The sequence below is a fragment of the Oenanthe melanoleuca genome, chromosome 7 (assembly GCF_029582105.1).
Source record: "Oenanthe melanoleuca isolate GR-GAL-2019-014 chromosome 7, OMel1.0, whole genome shotgun sequence".
Lineage (NCBI taxonomy): Eukaryota > Metazoa > Chordata > Aves > Passeriformes > Muscicapidae > Oenanthe > Oenanthe melanoleuca.
In genome coordinates this window covers 30,906,154-30,922,855 of record NC_079341.1, presented here as the reverse complement: position 1 = coordinate 30,922,855, position 16,702 = coordinate 30,906,154, and the positions used below count along the sequence as shown (strand labels likewise).

Genomic DNA, 16,702 nt, shown 5'->3' with positions numbered 1-16,702 from the left:
AATATTTGTCTGCTGTATTTACATTTCAGTGCATGACCCTGCTTGTTTCCTTGTGATACCAGAACATCAGAGGAACTTCACAAAACAGTCATATTTTCTGGAAAATAGTTTATTGAGTGCTTAGGGAATTAAAAACTACAAGGTTTTGCTTGCAGTTGCAGAAGCAAGAAAAAAGTTAAACATAAATTAGTTACCTGATTTGCTACTTATAGTGCTTCTGAAACCCTCATTTTAATCAGTCATTGTCTACCATGACCTTTATATTAATATTATCTGGCCCTTAAATTTATGTAGCAGAGTATTTATAGATTAAAAAGTGCCTTTCTATGGCATAGGGCAGTATTTATGAAAGCTGATGGAGATTTTCAGGCTTTTTACTACGTTTCACCTACACCCACTTGATTTTTCTGACATAGGTGACTTTGTTCCATAGTCCACCGCAGGAATAAGAATTAAGTAATTCAGTCAGTGTGAAATAAGCCCCATTTGTCCAGAAGCTTTACTTGACTTAGATCAAATAAGAAAAAAAAAAAAAAAAAAAAAAAAAGCAGCCAGATAGTAACTGCAGTTACTCAAAACTACATTTGTTGTGTAGAATTTCCATTCCAGGTATTGTTTTCATCTTCTCCATCATCTTGAGTCCTCAGTCTATATATTTTGCCTTCTTTTTTGAAGTCTTCCCCCCGCTTTTCCACCACTCGTTTCCTGACTGCTTGCCTAGGGCACAAAGAACAGTGAGGTTTGACAGTTTTCTCATTAATAATTACACAAGAGAAGTAGAAATACAATAAACACAAATCATCCATCCTTCTCTTATCCTCAATAATCTTCAGCCCTTTGTTTCCTTGGGAAACAATACCCAGGTGAAAATTTGTCACTTAGCAGTCAGAGTGGCAGACTCTCATCTTCCCTTTTATTGAAGCAATATGTGGCTTCTTCATGAAGAGCTGAGCAGCTCTCCTGGTACATGGGAGATTGCATTCTTTAGGCAATACAAAACGTGTCAAAACTAGACTTCATCTGCTTCTGTTTCTTGAACAGCCACCCTGTAACAGTTTGATATCTCATTTTTAACATTTTTACCTTCCAAAGAGTATCAGCTGAAGTGAAGCTCACCTTTGTAGTTACAGCTACAATTCCCTATTCATAAATGACTGCAAGACAATGCTTTTTCTGTTGTGTAATTGGAAGTTCAGTTTCCCACTACAAGATTAAAGCAATTGCAGCAAGAATCTTGAGAAACAGGGGCCCTAAACACTGTGCCTTACCTGCTTTGCTCCGTGCTGCCTGACGTTGAGGGAGCTGAGTGGTCTTGCTGATGAGCTGATCTCACAGAGGGCTGTGAGGGGGGTGGGCTCGTAAACAGAAAGTTGCTAATGAATCTCCAAACCGCTAAGAGAGGGTAAAGGATTGTGCCCAAGAACTTCCACAGGTCACTGCCCGAAGCCTGAACAACTGAAGTCGCAGGTCTTCCTGCCTGTCATGAATACACCAAGCAAATTTGTCAGGTATTAAAGTCTACTCTTGTAGACAGAGTATTTCATACATAATTTTGAAGCAGCTCAGCAGACACAAAGAAACAAATTCGGCTACACTTTAGACAAGTATCTATGCCACCATTTATCTGCTTCAGAAAAACTTCTCCAAACCAGTCCTGACAAAAACTAGAGTAATTTTGCAATCTGTTTAGACAAGGAATATCCCCAAATTCAAGGCAAATACTATCATGGCTAACAGCAAATATCCAGCTACTGTACTGTTGTTTGAAAAATAAAACACACCAAAACCCAACACTTACCGGCAGCAACACTACTGAAGCACTGGGTGCCAACTCGAGTTCCAGTAACTTCTTTCCATAATCTTCTTTGGTAAACTCCCTCCTGGGAAACATTGTCGCCAGTGAAAAATTGCCATAAGTGTTACCAACCGTCTGTGAAGCACATAAAGAAAACATTTTATCTATAACTCTTTATTTTCAAACAACTACATATTTGCCAGCTGCGTATACCTTAACGAGAGTTCTGTATCAAACTATCAATCATCTTCAGAGTAGGATATGAAATATCCTTCATTTTTCTCTCTCTATTACTAATGATACACTCTAGCAATCCAAAGGCAGTTGGCGGCACTGGAGAAGGCTGCTACCAAAACTCCCTTCAAATACCCAACAAGGAAAGGAGTTGATGATAACTCCACCACCATCAACAACTACTTGATGCTCACCAAATCATAATCAGCACATAGCTGAGAAACAAAATGCCCATTTACCTGTGCAGCAAACTGCCTGGCTTCTTCTAGCCGTGCTTCAGATGGGAACTGGTTAGTGAAGGAAGACCCATCGGGGAGGCGGAACTGAATCCTGGCTATTGCACTGTGGGACAGGTATTGGGGTCAGTCAGGACACGAACACTTAGAGACAAAGGCTCCTGGGCCTTCAGCTTGGTAGTAGTGAAATGTGGGAGAGAGGGACTGTTATCCATCCTGCTCAGGGCAGTGCAGATGGGTAGTAAGATTGAATTCACAGTGGAAAACCAGATGCTGATCCCTCACAATGCATCTCTTCCACAACTCCATATAAAGGCCCCATAGGTTTGGATAATATTTAAACCAGCAGTGCTGGGCAAAGCAGGAGACAGCTCTGACAGGGCAGCTGATGGCCCCAACCCAGCCTTGCTGAATCCAAGCCATCCACACACACACAGCCCCTGGATCCACAGCCCTTGGATCTGCATGGAGCTCCCCAGCAGTGCTGACATTACCGAGTCATTCTGGCCAGGCATTATCTTTGTCATTCTCACCTTATCTAGTCCCCCACCAAGCTCCATTATACTGGTATTGAAATCAAAGCTCAGACACAAAAATATAACACGCAAAAGGTGGTTAGTGTTTCATGATCGTGAATGTCAAAAGGATGAAAGCTATCAAAGAACATCATGTTCATGGAAATAGCTACCTTTAATGCCACTATTTAAACAGCTTGAGATATATTAACTCTCTTAAAAAAGTTTCTTTACCTCTCTCCCCCAAAATACACACTTGTATCTCTACTGCAACTCACCTTCGCTCCCTTTGAGCTGCCTCTTTTCTGGCCTCTATTTCAGCCTGTCTAGCCTGAAGAGCTGCAGCTTTTGCAGCTTCTGCTTCTTCCTTCGATTTTGCAAAGCGAGCTGCCCTCTCAGCACGATCCTGTAGAAGGATCAAAGGGAAACCTTAATTGTTAACATAACTTGTTGCTTAATGTTCATTAAAACAGACAGCTACGATCTATTCTCATGAACCAACTGCATAGATATGAACAGACCATATGGAGAGAAAACAGTGGAACTGCAAAGAATTATTCACTGCCAAACTGCACAATCTCGTGTCATTAGCCAAGATAACACTTCTCACTGAGTCACTTCCCACAGCCAGTTGTTAATAGATGATCTTCCCATAAAAGCTCAACACTCCACAGAAGATAAAGGCAAAAACCCTACAAGTTACACAACTGCAATTCCAAGTATTATATATACCAAAACCTAATAATGAGGAAGAATTTCAGTTATTATCAACTGTTTACATCCATATATGCTCACACATATATAACTTGGAAAATCCTCACCATTTTGAGAGCGGCATTCTTGTGTATGTTCTACAATTCCCAGTGCTTCTCTTTTAGTGCCATGCCAAAATTGCAATGATTTTTATGTTTATATGATAATTCTCCACTAGGTTCAAGCAATACGACAGAAATGTTTGTTCCGATAAAAAAGAATTGTGAAGATGAAAGCAGAAGTTTCATTTTATACACAGGAAATGCTACATAAACCCCAAAACCAAAAATCCTTACTATACAAGGCCACAAGATTCCAAATGGAAAAATGAACAATCTTTCATAGCTTCATCAAATAAGAAAATTTATCATTTTAGTATAGTGTGAGAGAGAGAAGCAGTGAACTCTCTTCCAAAATGCTAAGTTTACCATTGCAATCTGTTGCCTTATGCGCTCTCTGGCAGCCTTCTCTTCTGCCTTTTCTCTGTTCCTTTCCTCCAACATACGTTTGGTCAATTCTTCTTCCTGTCGTCTTTTGTACTCCAACATTTCTTTACCAGTTTTCCTTCTTTCAATTTCTTTCTTAATTTCTTTCTGAATAGAGAGATATAAAAATTGGACCACAAATGCCTTGGACAAGAAAAAAGACTGAAGTATGTTTGAGTAAGAAGGAACTAAACATTTTTTCATATAAGGGTAAAAAAACCCAAACCTGCAAGGGGTTTTACATTTTTGTGTTACCTGTTCTTCTTCTTTCCTCTTCTCTTCTCGTCTTTCTTCAAGCCTTTTTGTTAACCTAAATTTAAGAACAGAGTAAAAGGTCTTATCATTGCAGTATTTTCAAATGTTAATGAAGCAGAGCCAGGAGAACACATGAAAGTGAGCTGTAGCATAATGCTAATACCTCGGGTAGCAGCAGTGATTCATTGCCATGCGGGTGCACTATCCATGCAAAGGGTGGTGGTGATTTCACCACCTCCTTTCTCACTTTTAAAATTGTTCTAACATATTCCTTTTGTCCTTTCTCCACTCATTAAATGAAGAATCCTACATATTCTTACTGTTGAACCAACTTTTGAAGACACATAATAAGCAAATACTATTCATGATCTGTGGTAATAGAAACATTAAATCTCAATCTCTTTTTAGCTATTTAAGCCATCTGGTTTCTTCTGCACATCACCTCCTAAAAGGGAACACAAGTAATATATAGGCCTGACATAGATGCACATACATCTGTCTCAGCTATCCAGAAAAATGCCTCAGAATAAAGACTGACTTAAAAGAACAAAATAACTTTCTCAATACAGATTGACAATAAAATCTCAACATATTTAAAGTCTGGGGAAAGGGCAAGCTTGATCCAAAGTGAAAAGTCAATTTATCAGAAAAATGTTTGTATGGTAGCTGTTTTCTTCAAAAGAAAGTGGTAATTACCACAGAGCTTGGCCCCTTTTTTCCCCTTGCAAAAAATGCCGTAGATAAATTATGCCAGATTTGTATGTAAGACAAATGCATTTTTTTAAAAACAAACATTGATGATTATATTAAAACATTGACTGCATTGTCTGATCAGTGGTAAGTAAAAAATATGCCTCTTTTCCAATACTTTGTAAGAAAACTGAAATAAGCATTAAAAACATTTAAAATATATTTTAGCACTATAAATATTCCTATCTGCTAAACACGTGTTATGGTTTTAGACAAGATATTTTGAATAGTATCAATCTTATTAAAAGCAAGTTTATAAACAATATCCCATATTTAAAAACAATGAATAATGAATGAATCATGTTTTGAGCCAGGTGTTTCTCATCCCCATACTTCAAAAAACTAAACTCACCACACTACTGTTCACTGATCAAAGCACAAGTCTCAGAATAGGATTCCACTGACTTTTTCAATATCCCTAAACTACAAACAGTCATCAAATCAACAAAAAACCTAGGTTGGCATTTTATTACACCAGTTTGCAGTGCTTTGAGTTCAATATTTCAATTAGTTCAAGAACTTGCAGCAAACATATCATCTCTATTGAAGTTATATCAAAGGTGAACATGTATAGTTTTCCAGATTACTTCTTTCTTTCAAAGTACATGAGAAATGATATTAATTAAAAACCTGGTTTGGTATCAGTCCTAGTATTGTCAGAAACATGTAATAAAAAAAAGACTGCAAAAATACTTGCAAGATGACAACAGATTAAAGACCAAAATCCTGTAATTAAACATCTTTGTTAAAAAAACCCCAAACCAACTCCAAACCAAACAAAACTACCTCCTGAGAAACAATTACAATACATTAAGAAGTCTGCAAAAGAAGACTTGCCTTTCTACTTTAAGTGTAAGATCATTCACAGGCTGAGCATCATTTGCTTGCTCATCTGCAGAATTAGTTGCTTCCTGGCTTGCTTGACATGAATTTGCTTCATCTTCAAGGGATTTACAAGAAAGCAAAGCATAAGAAAAAAAAAAAAAAAAAAAAGGTGTATTTTTTATCAAAACAATTATTAGGCTCATTGCTAGCCACAGTTTACAGCAACGGGGATACCTCAAGGAGATACCAAGGTTCTGCTACTTAGACTCCCCCACAACAATTTGGTTTCAGGTTACTAAACCAAAAAACTCTAGTTTAATCCTTTTTCTGGAAAGTATATGCAATTTTATTAAATTATAAACCATAGATCCTCATTTATTAAAACTAAGCAGAATGACAAGTTATCCTTCTCTCTAGACTTGCACAAAGCATTCTGGAATATCCCATGGTTTTCCTCAGTGAATCTGTTCAATTTATTGCCTTTTATGTACCTTTATGTAATAACTCAAGAAAAACATTTCCAAAGCAAATTAAGGTGGCATTTGTGTCAGAACACTAACCATTACCAGCAGAAGATGCTATTGTCTCAGGCATAACAGCCTCAGGAGAGTCACAAACCCCTGCTTTGGATTCTGCTCTTTCTGGAGCACCATCAGACTGAGAGGAGGGACAGGGAGCAGATGCCTGACTGCCATTTTCCAAAGGCCGCCCTTTCCCTGCGTGCATCTAAGAAATTGGGAAAAGACAGAATGGAAAGTTCAAATATAAAACTAGAATTACCACATATTGTTAAGTATGGTACAATCATGCATTTCTTATTTTTTTCTAATTTTAGTCTTGCACTTGAAATCAAAGTGATAAAGGAATCTACACTTTTGTATCACTCTATAAATCCACATTATGAACAATATTACAAAACCATGTTATGAGCTGAAGAGTAATCCCCTTAAAGATGAGTTGTCACATTTTGTCATTCCAGTTTAGAGTTCTTTACACATTTCTTTAGTACTGTGGGTTTACACCAGTGATCTAAACCAAACAAAAATTAATGCAGCACTTGTGCATAGTGCTTCCAACCTGTGTACTGAACTCAAGGTTGCAGATTTTATTGCTGTAGTCATAGAACTAGTAACTCACTGGTTCTACTTCCACCAGTAACTTCCCAAAGGCACAAGCTCAGGGCCAGGGCCATTACTGTCTTGAGCATTACCAGCTCTATCTGGGAGATCCAGCCTGTCAGCATTACCTGTTTGACTTTATGGATTCTGGTAACAAGCTCTTCCACAGACACGCTGCCAGCAATAACTTCCAAAGGGATTCCATTGTCTCCTATAAAAAAACTGGATGGGACGCACACTACAGGATCTGCAGTGACAGTTAAGGGTGGTGAAGGACAGAAGTTGATACAGAGTAACTTTATAGGGCAAAGCAGACTTCCTACCTACAGGAGCTTCCAGCCCAATGCTCTTATCTCCAACTGGTCACCAGCAGCCAAGTCCACGGGAAGAAGAAAAAAAAAGATGCTGGCAAACATTACATGTAACTGGTAAGTATTTCTTCTTTCTTTTTCTGGTTTAGGCCAAAGTATTTTTCTCCAATTTTTCAGGCAACTGATTATGCTTTGACTTGAGAATGATTTTGTTTTAGCGTCAGACAACATCTTAAGTAGACAGTAATGAAATCTCCAGGGCATGAAGGAAATCCAAGGTAAAGTACAGAATTCCCAGCATCACAGAGAATTAATGAATCATAAGCAGTGACCTCCTTAAGGCAGGCATAGGTTCACCAGACTTCACACCTGTGTATGTGACAGAACCCAGGCCACCGCTTGTTCCTTCTCTGCACCTCTGAGCCCAGCTCATAATTTAAAGCATCTTTTGTTTGTTTTCCAATGCTGATTAGTAGGACCAACAGGTTATTTAGATTACATAAAGCTTCAGATAATTTTCTATTTAGAGAATTACATAGGATTAACATTATAAAAAACAATTTACTCACTTTCTCTAATAACTGACAGCTAGTTGAATACACAGATGGTATCTATTAACTACACAGTTTATTGCATAGTTTTGTGCCAAAATAAGTATTTTCAATAGCATTGCTTATAAGTATTTGTCTTAAGAAGGGTATTAACTTGTAAAGAGCAATTATCTGTAATCATAATGTAGCATCTAAACAGATCTCAAAGGATACAAATTTGAGAAAACTGCAGGCATGCTTCACTGTTTAAAAGAAAAGATTCATTTAGGAGTAGCAATCATTTTGCAACAACTTCAGATTAGGTCTTTCATCATAAAAATAACTGTCCTAAAAAACTATTTAAATACTTGAGAGAACACTAAAAGCAAATTTGCATTGCATCTTATCATTAACATTCTGCAAAAGTGTTGACATGGTGACAATCCTTGGTTATCACAGTTGACTACATAGGAATTAGGAAAGCAGTGCTAAGAGGCAATTCAGGAAAAAGAAATGTAGTCTATTGAGCACAAATAATGTAGTAAATCTAATAAAATGTCTATAGAGCAATTCAAAATAATACCATTTGGGGAAATGTCAGTGCACTTTGTGCACATGGACTGGAACACAAACATAACAAAAACAGCCGAGTAATTTACCCAGGAACTTAAATGCTTCTCCATTCTATGTGTTACAATGGAGACAAACACATTTTCTCTGGGGCTTTACAGATGTTTATCTTTCTGAATTCATGAAAGGTTTTTAATTCATTATGTAACTTGGCAAACCAAGAGCTGCCTCTAGCACTTGCATTTTTATTCCAGCATTTTTAATAGCATTTTTGTGTCTCTTCCAGTTGAGAAAGGGCAAGCTTTCTTCAAGGATTCTATTACTAGTACTGGAATACAGTCTGAAATACACAATGAGTATGTGCAGAACACAACAATAAATTTCGACATTTTCTCAGGCTCTAGGGACTTTAGGAGTACTGAATTCACTTCTGCTCTGAACCCTGTACTTATACTATGTCCTAATCAGGGTGAGGAGAGGCTTCAAAAGCCTCTTACTTCTCATCATCATTATCAATGAAAGATTGTATAAGAGACAAAATTAGAATAGGCTCAAACCTTTTAGTGTCAATTTTAATAGCAACAAAATCATCTGATGCAGCTTCAGTCACCTTCTCATCTTCCCACCTTGCAGCCATCTCAGTTGACTGTTCATCTTCACCTGCAGGACACAGCACACACATGAATTAAACCCACCACAAATTGCTGTTTCTGTCCTGATTTTAGCTTTGCTTCAATCCCTTGGAATCACCTTTGTAAAACACTCTGGGGATTATTTGCAAGTCAGTTTATATATTTTTAAAATAATCTGTATTAATCTCCAGCTGGTTCACTTTGATAACATGTTCTGCTTGCCCCTCATTATAAATTTAATTCCATATTAGTACATCAGTTGCTAGTAGGTGAAACTATGTTCTCCAGTCCCTGTAAATACATAATTCAGCAGGTAAGGTTTCACAGTTTGACAGTGTTAAAAAAATCCCAAATAAACATTTATTTGCAGATTATTTGTAACTAAGTTTTGTATTCCAGTTCCTGACATGAACAGTAACAGTAGGAGGGGAGGAAAAAGTGTGAGGAGCACAGAAGAACAAGAATAACAAATGCAGAGGAGCTACTTGGATAACAGAAACTTAGAAGGTGTTCAGGGGCCACAGATTTAGAGGTGTTATTTTAATCAGATGAAATGTATCAATCATACATTTTATCTCCCAAAATAGCAGTTTAGTATTAACTGTCTTTCAACACTGGCCTGCAACCATTCTTTATCTTCAATCTGTATTACTTCCTAGCAGCTTGGAATGGACTGCAGTCTTGATGAAGAATCTGAGTCACAAGTATAGAAGTATAGTAGTCCATTATTCAGTGACAACAACAAACCACTTGTTTGTTTCATCCCAGTTGCCATTCCATGCAATATTTTTGACTTGTTAAAGATCAGGAGTTACATGTGGAATCTCCCAGTGAAGTGCTGCTGTCTGGTCACAAGGCCTCTCACAGGGACATGTATCAAGAGCGCAATTTTGGAAAAGATATTTTCAACCACGTGTCTCAATTTTTCCCTGGAATTACTGGAGCAAGTAAGAAAGTAGGTACCTCTATTATTATTCTTCTGCATAAGCAAGAAAATATTTAAGCTATTTACGTGAGAACCTTTCCTCTTGCTTTAAGTACAGTGCTTCCAAGTGTGGTCAATGCAGCTGTTGTGCCCAGACCAGCTCTGCCTCCTCCTGTTTCCAAATGCTCACAGGCAGGCAGCTGCTCCACCACACACTGTTTCAAAAGGACATGTGCTCATCCGATTAGGCTACTAAAAATATCTAAATGCTTGCCTAACACTAACTTTTCCACACAACCAACTGCTGAAGAAAAAAAGAATGCAGAAAGACACAAACAGGGCAGAGGCTGCTCACAGTACAGTCTGAGAGATGACTGAATGAAAATGCTGATAGCTCATGTTTTATAAAGCTCTGTGTCATGATGCACTGATTAATATTGTGACTACCCACTGAACAGCTGCTTGTTCTCATACATCTTTTTGTTCTGATAACCCTTTCTCATTTAGGGGCTAGGGTTCATTTATTACAGTTTTGTAGTAGTAATTATATCCATAAATCAAAACTGCCAGGTCACAGAAAAAACATCAGAAAAGTCAAGAGGTCAGGCAACACAGAACTTGATGCAATTCGTAATTCTGCTAAGCATTGAGCCAGCACAATAGCCTCAAAATTCTAGATCCCAAAACTCTCAGATTTCTTGTTTCTCAAACAAAAACATCACTTTATTTCACTTAGTGGAATGATCTATAAACAATTCACAGTCACACTTCCTCATCTCTTAAATCTGATCAGGTAAATCTACACAGGGAAAACATTGATCATTTCTCAAGTGATTCACATACTGGACAAAACTCTTTTCCTGCAATAATTTACTTCCTGTATGAGGAACTTGCTCAAAACCATCACAGGTTGTCAGAAGACAAATTCCCCTCAGCATGCAGTCATCAGGGAAGTGTTTTCCTTTCAGAAGGGGAGAGATGAGCCTAACTGACTCTTCCATGTCCAACATTTCATAACTACTCAGTAAGAGAGGATTGCCATTCTGCAAATGCCAGGAAGCCAGGACATTAAAGCATTCACCTCCTCCTCCTCCTCCTCTGTGTTATTTCACTTATTTAACTTGAAAAGTGCCTTGATACATCCTGGCTACAAATAACTAACAAATAGCTTATGTGTGCAAATCACCATTTTGTAAAGAAATTATTAAAATAATAAAGTTATGAACAAAGGGAGGAGGGTTTCTATAAACATTATTAAAAAGAAACAAACATTTTAATTTAAAGCTTTTTATTGTCACATACCCCTTCATTTTTTCACTCTGAAAAGCACTTTTTATGAGTGGCCTGGTATTTTCATGATGTCTAACCTTTGGAAAGAATAATCCTAAACACCTCAATCAGAACAGAGGAGATTTCATATCAAATGAACTACCAACTTTATATAAAGTGACTCAAAGAATCAGAGGCTTTTTTAACTCTGTAGGCTACAAAGTCATGTGCAGAACAGCTATCAACAAGATACCAGGGATGTTCATAGAATCATAACATAGTTGGAAGGGACCCATAAGGGTCATAAAGTCCAACAGGACACCCAAAAAATCCTACCATGTACCTGAGAGTGTTTTCCAAATCCTCTCTGAAGTCTTCCCTGAGAACACTGTTCCATTGCCCAACACCCTCTGGGGACAGAACCTTTTCCTGATATCCAGCCTAAACCTCCCCATCACAACCTCACACCATCCCCTGGGACAGCTGCATTGCCAGATGTGTTTGTCAGGAATTGTCTGCCTGTGCAGCAACACAGGGAAACTGCTGTTGGCAATTACTTGATGCCACAAAGAAACTCGTCTGTTCCCCAAACACAACCTCTCACCTGGTGTGTCCAGTGGCCTCTAAGGTCTCACCATAATATTTCAAATCTGTTTCCTAAGGCAGACCTGCTTCACCTCATGCTCTCTGGGGAGAATGGAGCAATCCCTTGTACTTCACGTGAATTCAATGGGATCTTTAATACCCTTACACCACCCTATCACCAGAATGAGCCATGAAGGTTTTAAACACTGAGCTCAAAAATGCTGGGATTATGGCTGCAAGCAAAAACGCTTTAGAAGAAACCTGCTCGAGTAATGTACACTTACAATCACAAATGTCACCTCATTTTTAAGATAAATAACCACATTATTCTTTGCTAGACTAGAAAATATTCTGGAAGCAGAAAGAATAATCCACTTCTTCATTTTCTGGAGAAAATGTAAGTGAAGTGCAGAGAAGAGGGAGAGAGGGACAGGCAGATAGATGGTGGCAGAAACCAAACACAGATGGACATACCAGAACTTCCCATTTTTTGTCAACGGTACCTAACAGCGATCCTCCACAATGGCCGCTCCAAAACGACAGTTAACTTACATTTTCAATTTCTCTTATTATTTTCCATAGACATTATTGGATGAAGTATACAGAACCAAACATTTCTGAAAGCCTGTTCTCCAAGTGCTTTCAAATGCCTGTCTCCAGTGGGAAGTGTGGAGTGTAAAGTTACCATCACTGTGCAGTTTGAATCGCGCTTCTACCCAAACAAACCCAATCTCTGCTAACATAAAACCAGACTATTCTTTCAGTACTCCACATCCTTCAAACACAGCTGCTTCCACACACAGCAAGAAAGTTCTTGGGCTTCCCAGGTCATGCAACAGAGCAGTTCCATGATCAGCTCTGCCAGGGGTCAGCTGCCCTGATCCCACGGTGCCCAGGGTGGATCAGATGTTGGCAGAACTCTCCAACTCTTCCATTTCAGAGATGTGCCTGGCTGAAGTCACGCTCTGCCTTTTCCAGGGCTCATAAGAACAAACAAAACAAATCCTCACAGCACACACAATGACAAAACTAGGTTACATCTCTGCAACCATAAATTTATCTCCCCTGTATATCTACATATTCCTACATCCATCCAGTCAACATCTAATAATCAGCATCTAATAGGCTCCATTTTGTGCACAATTTTTGTGTCATAAAACATACTGGACATAAGTTACAATATGCATTTCTCAGCCCCTGATATATGTATCAGAGGCCCACCAAAGTCCCTCTGTCGCTGCCCTCCTCAGCTGGGCAGGGAGAGAATGTAATAGAAGGCTCATGGAAGAGATAAGGGCAGGGGGAGATCACTCACCTCTTATCTTCGCAGGCAAAACAGATTTGATTTGGGGAAAAACCTTTTTAACTTATTACTAATCAAAAATCAGAGCAGGGAATTATGGGAAATAAAACCAAATCTCCTCCCCACCCTTCCTGCAGTCAGTTCCTCACACCTTGTCTCGGCTGCTCCTTCCTCCTCATGGGTTGGACTCCTCATACTCTTCCCTCCCAAATTCTGCAATGTGATTCTTTCCCAAGGGCTGTGGTTCTTCATGAACTGCTCCACCCCATCCCTTACACAGCCCAGTCTGTGATCTGACAAGACCTTGATTTCTATCAGTATGTTTACTATCCAGCAGAAAATGCTGTTCTCCAAGGACATGGAGAGTTGTGTCAGCAAAGGAATTTAAATGCACTTTTCTGTTCACATCCCCTTTGGGAGTGAACTTCTTGAAGCCACGTGAGTCCCACAGTTCAATAGTTCGTAAGGCAACAACACTAAGTCACACATTTAATGTTGTTTCATGAGGCACCAGAAAAACTTCCAAACCACCAGCACTTAGGGCAGCAGCAAATCCTTAAGAAACAACACACACAGAGATACGCAGAAGCTCAAAAATAAGATAAAGAGCTTGTCTAATCACAGAATATCACAGTTTCAAGCGTGTTGGGCAAGACCTGTGAGACCATCGAGTCCAACTTACGACCAAACACCACTTTTCAACCAGACCACACACTGAGCGCCACGTCCAGGTTTTCCTTAAACACTCCCAGGGCCCTCACCACCGCCCTGGCCAGCCCGTTTCAATGTCTGTCACCCGTTCTGGGAAGAAATTCCTCCCAGTGTCCAACCTAAACCTGTCCTCTTTACCATTTTTTTTCATAGGGAAAGGCAGCGTACACAAGACGATGTGAATTCCTACAGGTTCCAATTACAGTGTTATGAAACACGCATTGTCGGTACTAGCAAAGGAAACGAAACACAACCAACAGCCCGGAGAGCTGCACCAGCGAGAACCCAGCGCAGAACGGAGGGAAGGCGACACGTCGGACGGGCGGGGGCCGGACACCGACACCGCGGGCTAGGGCTGACACAGCACAAATCCCGCTCGGCGGGAGGGGCGGCGGGCGGGACACGGCCGGGAAGGCGCCGCTGGGCCCTGCCGGGGGGAGGGCAGCGGGCGGCCCCGGGACATACCGTACCTGCCACGAACACGACGAAGACGGAGCTGCGCTCCTTGGCGGCGGCGATGGCGGCGGGGACGGAGCCGCCGAACCACATCGTGGGACCGCCGGGACCCGCCGCCCTCAGCGACAGCCGCACCGCGCCTGCGCCGCCGCCGCGCCAACGGCCCCCCGCGCGCCTGCGCCGCCGCCCTCTGATTGGCGGCCGCGCGCGGCACGCGCCCCGCCCGCCCCTCTCCCCGATGGCGCGCGGGGGGCGGGGGCGGGTCCTGCCCACCTCGGCCCGCCGCCATCTTGGCGCTTTAGGAGGGGCCCCGAGTTCTTTCGCTGCCGTTTGTCGACCTCTGCGCTGTCCTACTGGGAAACGGACCCGGGGCGTCAGGAGAGGCGGGGGAGCTGCCCGTGTTTAGCCTAGGAAGAGAAGGCTGAGAGGGGATATATAAGTCCTCTTATATTTATACAAGTTCTGTGAGGAGTGGCTGAGGGGGCGCCTCAGCCTGGCGGAAAGGAGGCTCAGGGGGACCTTACCGCTTTCTACAACTCCCTGACAGGAGGGTGGAGCCAGGTGTGAGTCGGGCTTTTCTGCCACGGAACCAGCGACTGAACCATAGGATATAGCCTTAAATTGCGCCAGGGCAGCTTTAGGTTGGACATTAAGAAAAATCTCTTCACAGAAGAGATGGCTTGACGTTGGAACAGGCTGCCCAGGGAGGTGGTGGAGTCACCATTGCTCTCGATCTTTAAAGAAAAACTGGCTTTGGCACTCAGTGCCATGGTCTGGTTGATGTGCTGTTTGGTCATTTTGGTGATAATCTCAGACGTCTTTTTTAAACCAGTTGACTCTGTGATTGTGTAATACAGAATAAATACCTCAGATACAATATAAGTGTTTCAAAGTCAGGTACCAAGAGGATGGTGCCAGACACTTTTCAGTTGTGCCCTGTGACAAGATGAGGAGCAATGGGCATAGACTGAAGTACAAGAAATTTCATCTCAACATGAGGAAGTACTACTTTACGTTGCGGGTGCCAGAGCACTGGAACAGGGAGGTGTGGAGTCTCCCTCTCTGGAGACATCCCAAACCTGCCGGGACACGTTCTTGTGTCACTGCTCCAGGTGACCCTGCCTGACAGGGTGATATCCTGAGCTCCCTTCCAGCCCTGACGATTCCATAATCCTGTGAGATGCCAAGGGGCACCTCGGGCTGTGAGGACTGATGGCCACAGCCCAGCACTCACCCTGGGGGAGGCAGGGGCGTGACTGGGGGGAAAAGTGATGGAGAAAATGACAGAAATCCATGTCAAATAGAACAAAAATAGAGTGTGGTGTGCTGAGATCCTCCAAGAGAGGCAGGAGATGAAGCCAGGACTTCCTCCATGCTCCCAGGCTTTGTGAGGGACTGGCACAGTACAGCCAGCAAGGCAGAAGGACTCCTTTGACAGACATTTCACAGCAAGGAGGACAGGACAGTTGATGTTAAGTGCTCTGATGAGCACTTGACAACATTTTGGACAGAAAACTGGACTTGAGTTTTTCTAAAGCACCATTAGGACTTGACTCTGTGTACTGGGCAATTTGCATTCAAACACTGAAAGGCCAAAAAACACAGTTCTCAGTCTGGAAAGCTTTCACTGTTGTAACTTGTGTAACTGGATAATAACAACTAAATGCCCTACAAACTTACTGAGAAGGAAGCAAATCAGTGTTGACAACAGTATACAAAATCTGTTTTACCTCTCTCAAGATGCAATGTGGAAATTGTGTTGCAGTAATCTTGCTCACTGGGTAAACTTTGTGCATTGTGCCTCTGCACATTTCTTAAATACCATCAGAACATGGTTCTGAGATGGATTTTTAAAAGATTTGTTTATTTTTGTATTTTCTTTCTTCATGATGCAAAACAGATTTAAGGACAGTGCCAAAGGTTTGATAGAATCAAACTACAAATTTGTTTTTGGAGATGAAAAAAGAGACATCTCTGTTGCACAAGTGCATGTAGAGGAGGACATTAGGTTGTAAAAGGTGTATCTTGAATTCTCTGATCAATTTGGATGTGTTGCACTAATTCTCTTGGCATTTCCAGCAACTGCAGTTTGCCTTTACTGCATCTGATTTGGAGCCCTAAGTTGGAAGCCAAGTTTCACAGGAAGGGTGAGTAAAATGTTGCACACTATATTTTGAAAATGGTTTTGCAAATATGATTTTCAAACTCTTTGACACCACTTGAAACAAAGAAGAAAAAGAAGAGCTTACTATTGACTGGATATATAATTTTTGTGAAGGTGTACAATCTTTTACAGGAAAGGTAACTAACTATATGTAAATAGAGTGTTTTATTGAGAAATAAGAAAAAAATAGTTTGACAGGTGAAGCATTACCTGGGATTCAGTTCTTTGAAGGGGGATGTCTTGTGTGTTTTCAGTTGTTGGCATGCCAAACAAAGTAATT

At 40.8% G+C, this 16,702-nt stretch overlaps 1 protein-coding gene across 1 annotated transcript; it reads right to left on the bottom strand.

Moving 5' to 3' along the window:
* Window positions 1-88: 88 nt before the first annotated feature.
* On the bottom strand, window positions 89-14,458 carry UBXN4 (UBX domain protein 4). The gene is made up of 13 exons (XM_056496025.1): window positions 14,273-14,458; window positions 8,935-9,037; window positions 8,042-8,070; window positions 7,095-7,213; window positions 6,409-6,574; window positions 5,861-5,963; window positions 4,274-4,328; window positions 3,962-4,126; window positions 3,059-3,186; window positions 2,269-2,371; window positions 1,799-1,930; window positions 1,269-1,477; window positions 89-717 (listed from the first exon to the last, which is right to left on the bottom strand). Exons 1-13 carry the CDS (start codon window positions 14,349-14,351, stop codon window positions 579-581), a joined length of 1,530 nt encoding a protein of 509 aa, XP_056352000.1. The 5' UTR covers window positions 14,352-14,458; the 3' UTR covers window positions 89-578.
* Between the last annotated feature and the right edge of the window lie 2,244 nt (window positions 14,459-16,702).

Excerpts from the sequence above, each read along its gene's own strand:
- UBXN4 (XM_056496025.1), bottom strand. The coding sequence starts at position 14,351 with ATGTGGTTCGGCGGCTCCGTCCCCGCCGCCATCGCCGCCGCCAAGGAG. Across the intron at positions 4,127-4,273 it reads AGAGGAAAGAAGAAGAACAG|AAAGAAATTAAGAAAGAAAT; the intron begins GTAACACAAAAA and ends CTCTCTATTCAG. Across the intron at positions 2,372-3,058 it reads GCAGCTCAAAGGGAGCGAAG|TGCAATAGCCAGGATTCAGT; the intron begins GTGAGTTGCAGT and ends CCTGTCCCACAG.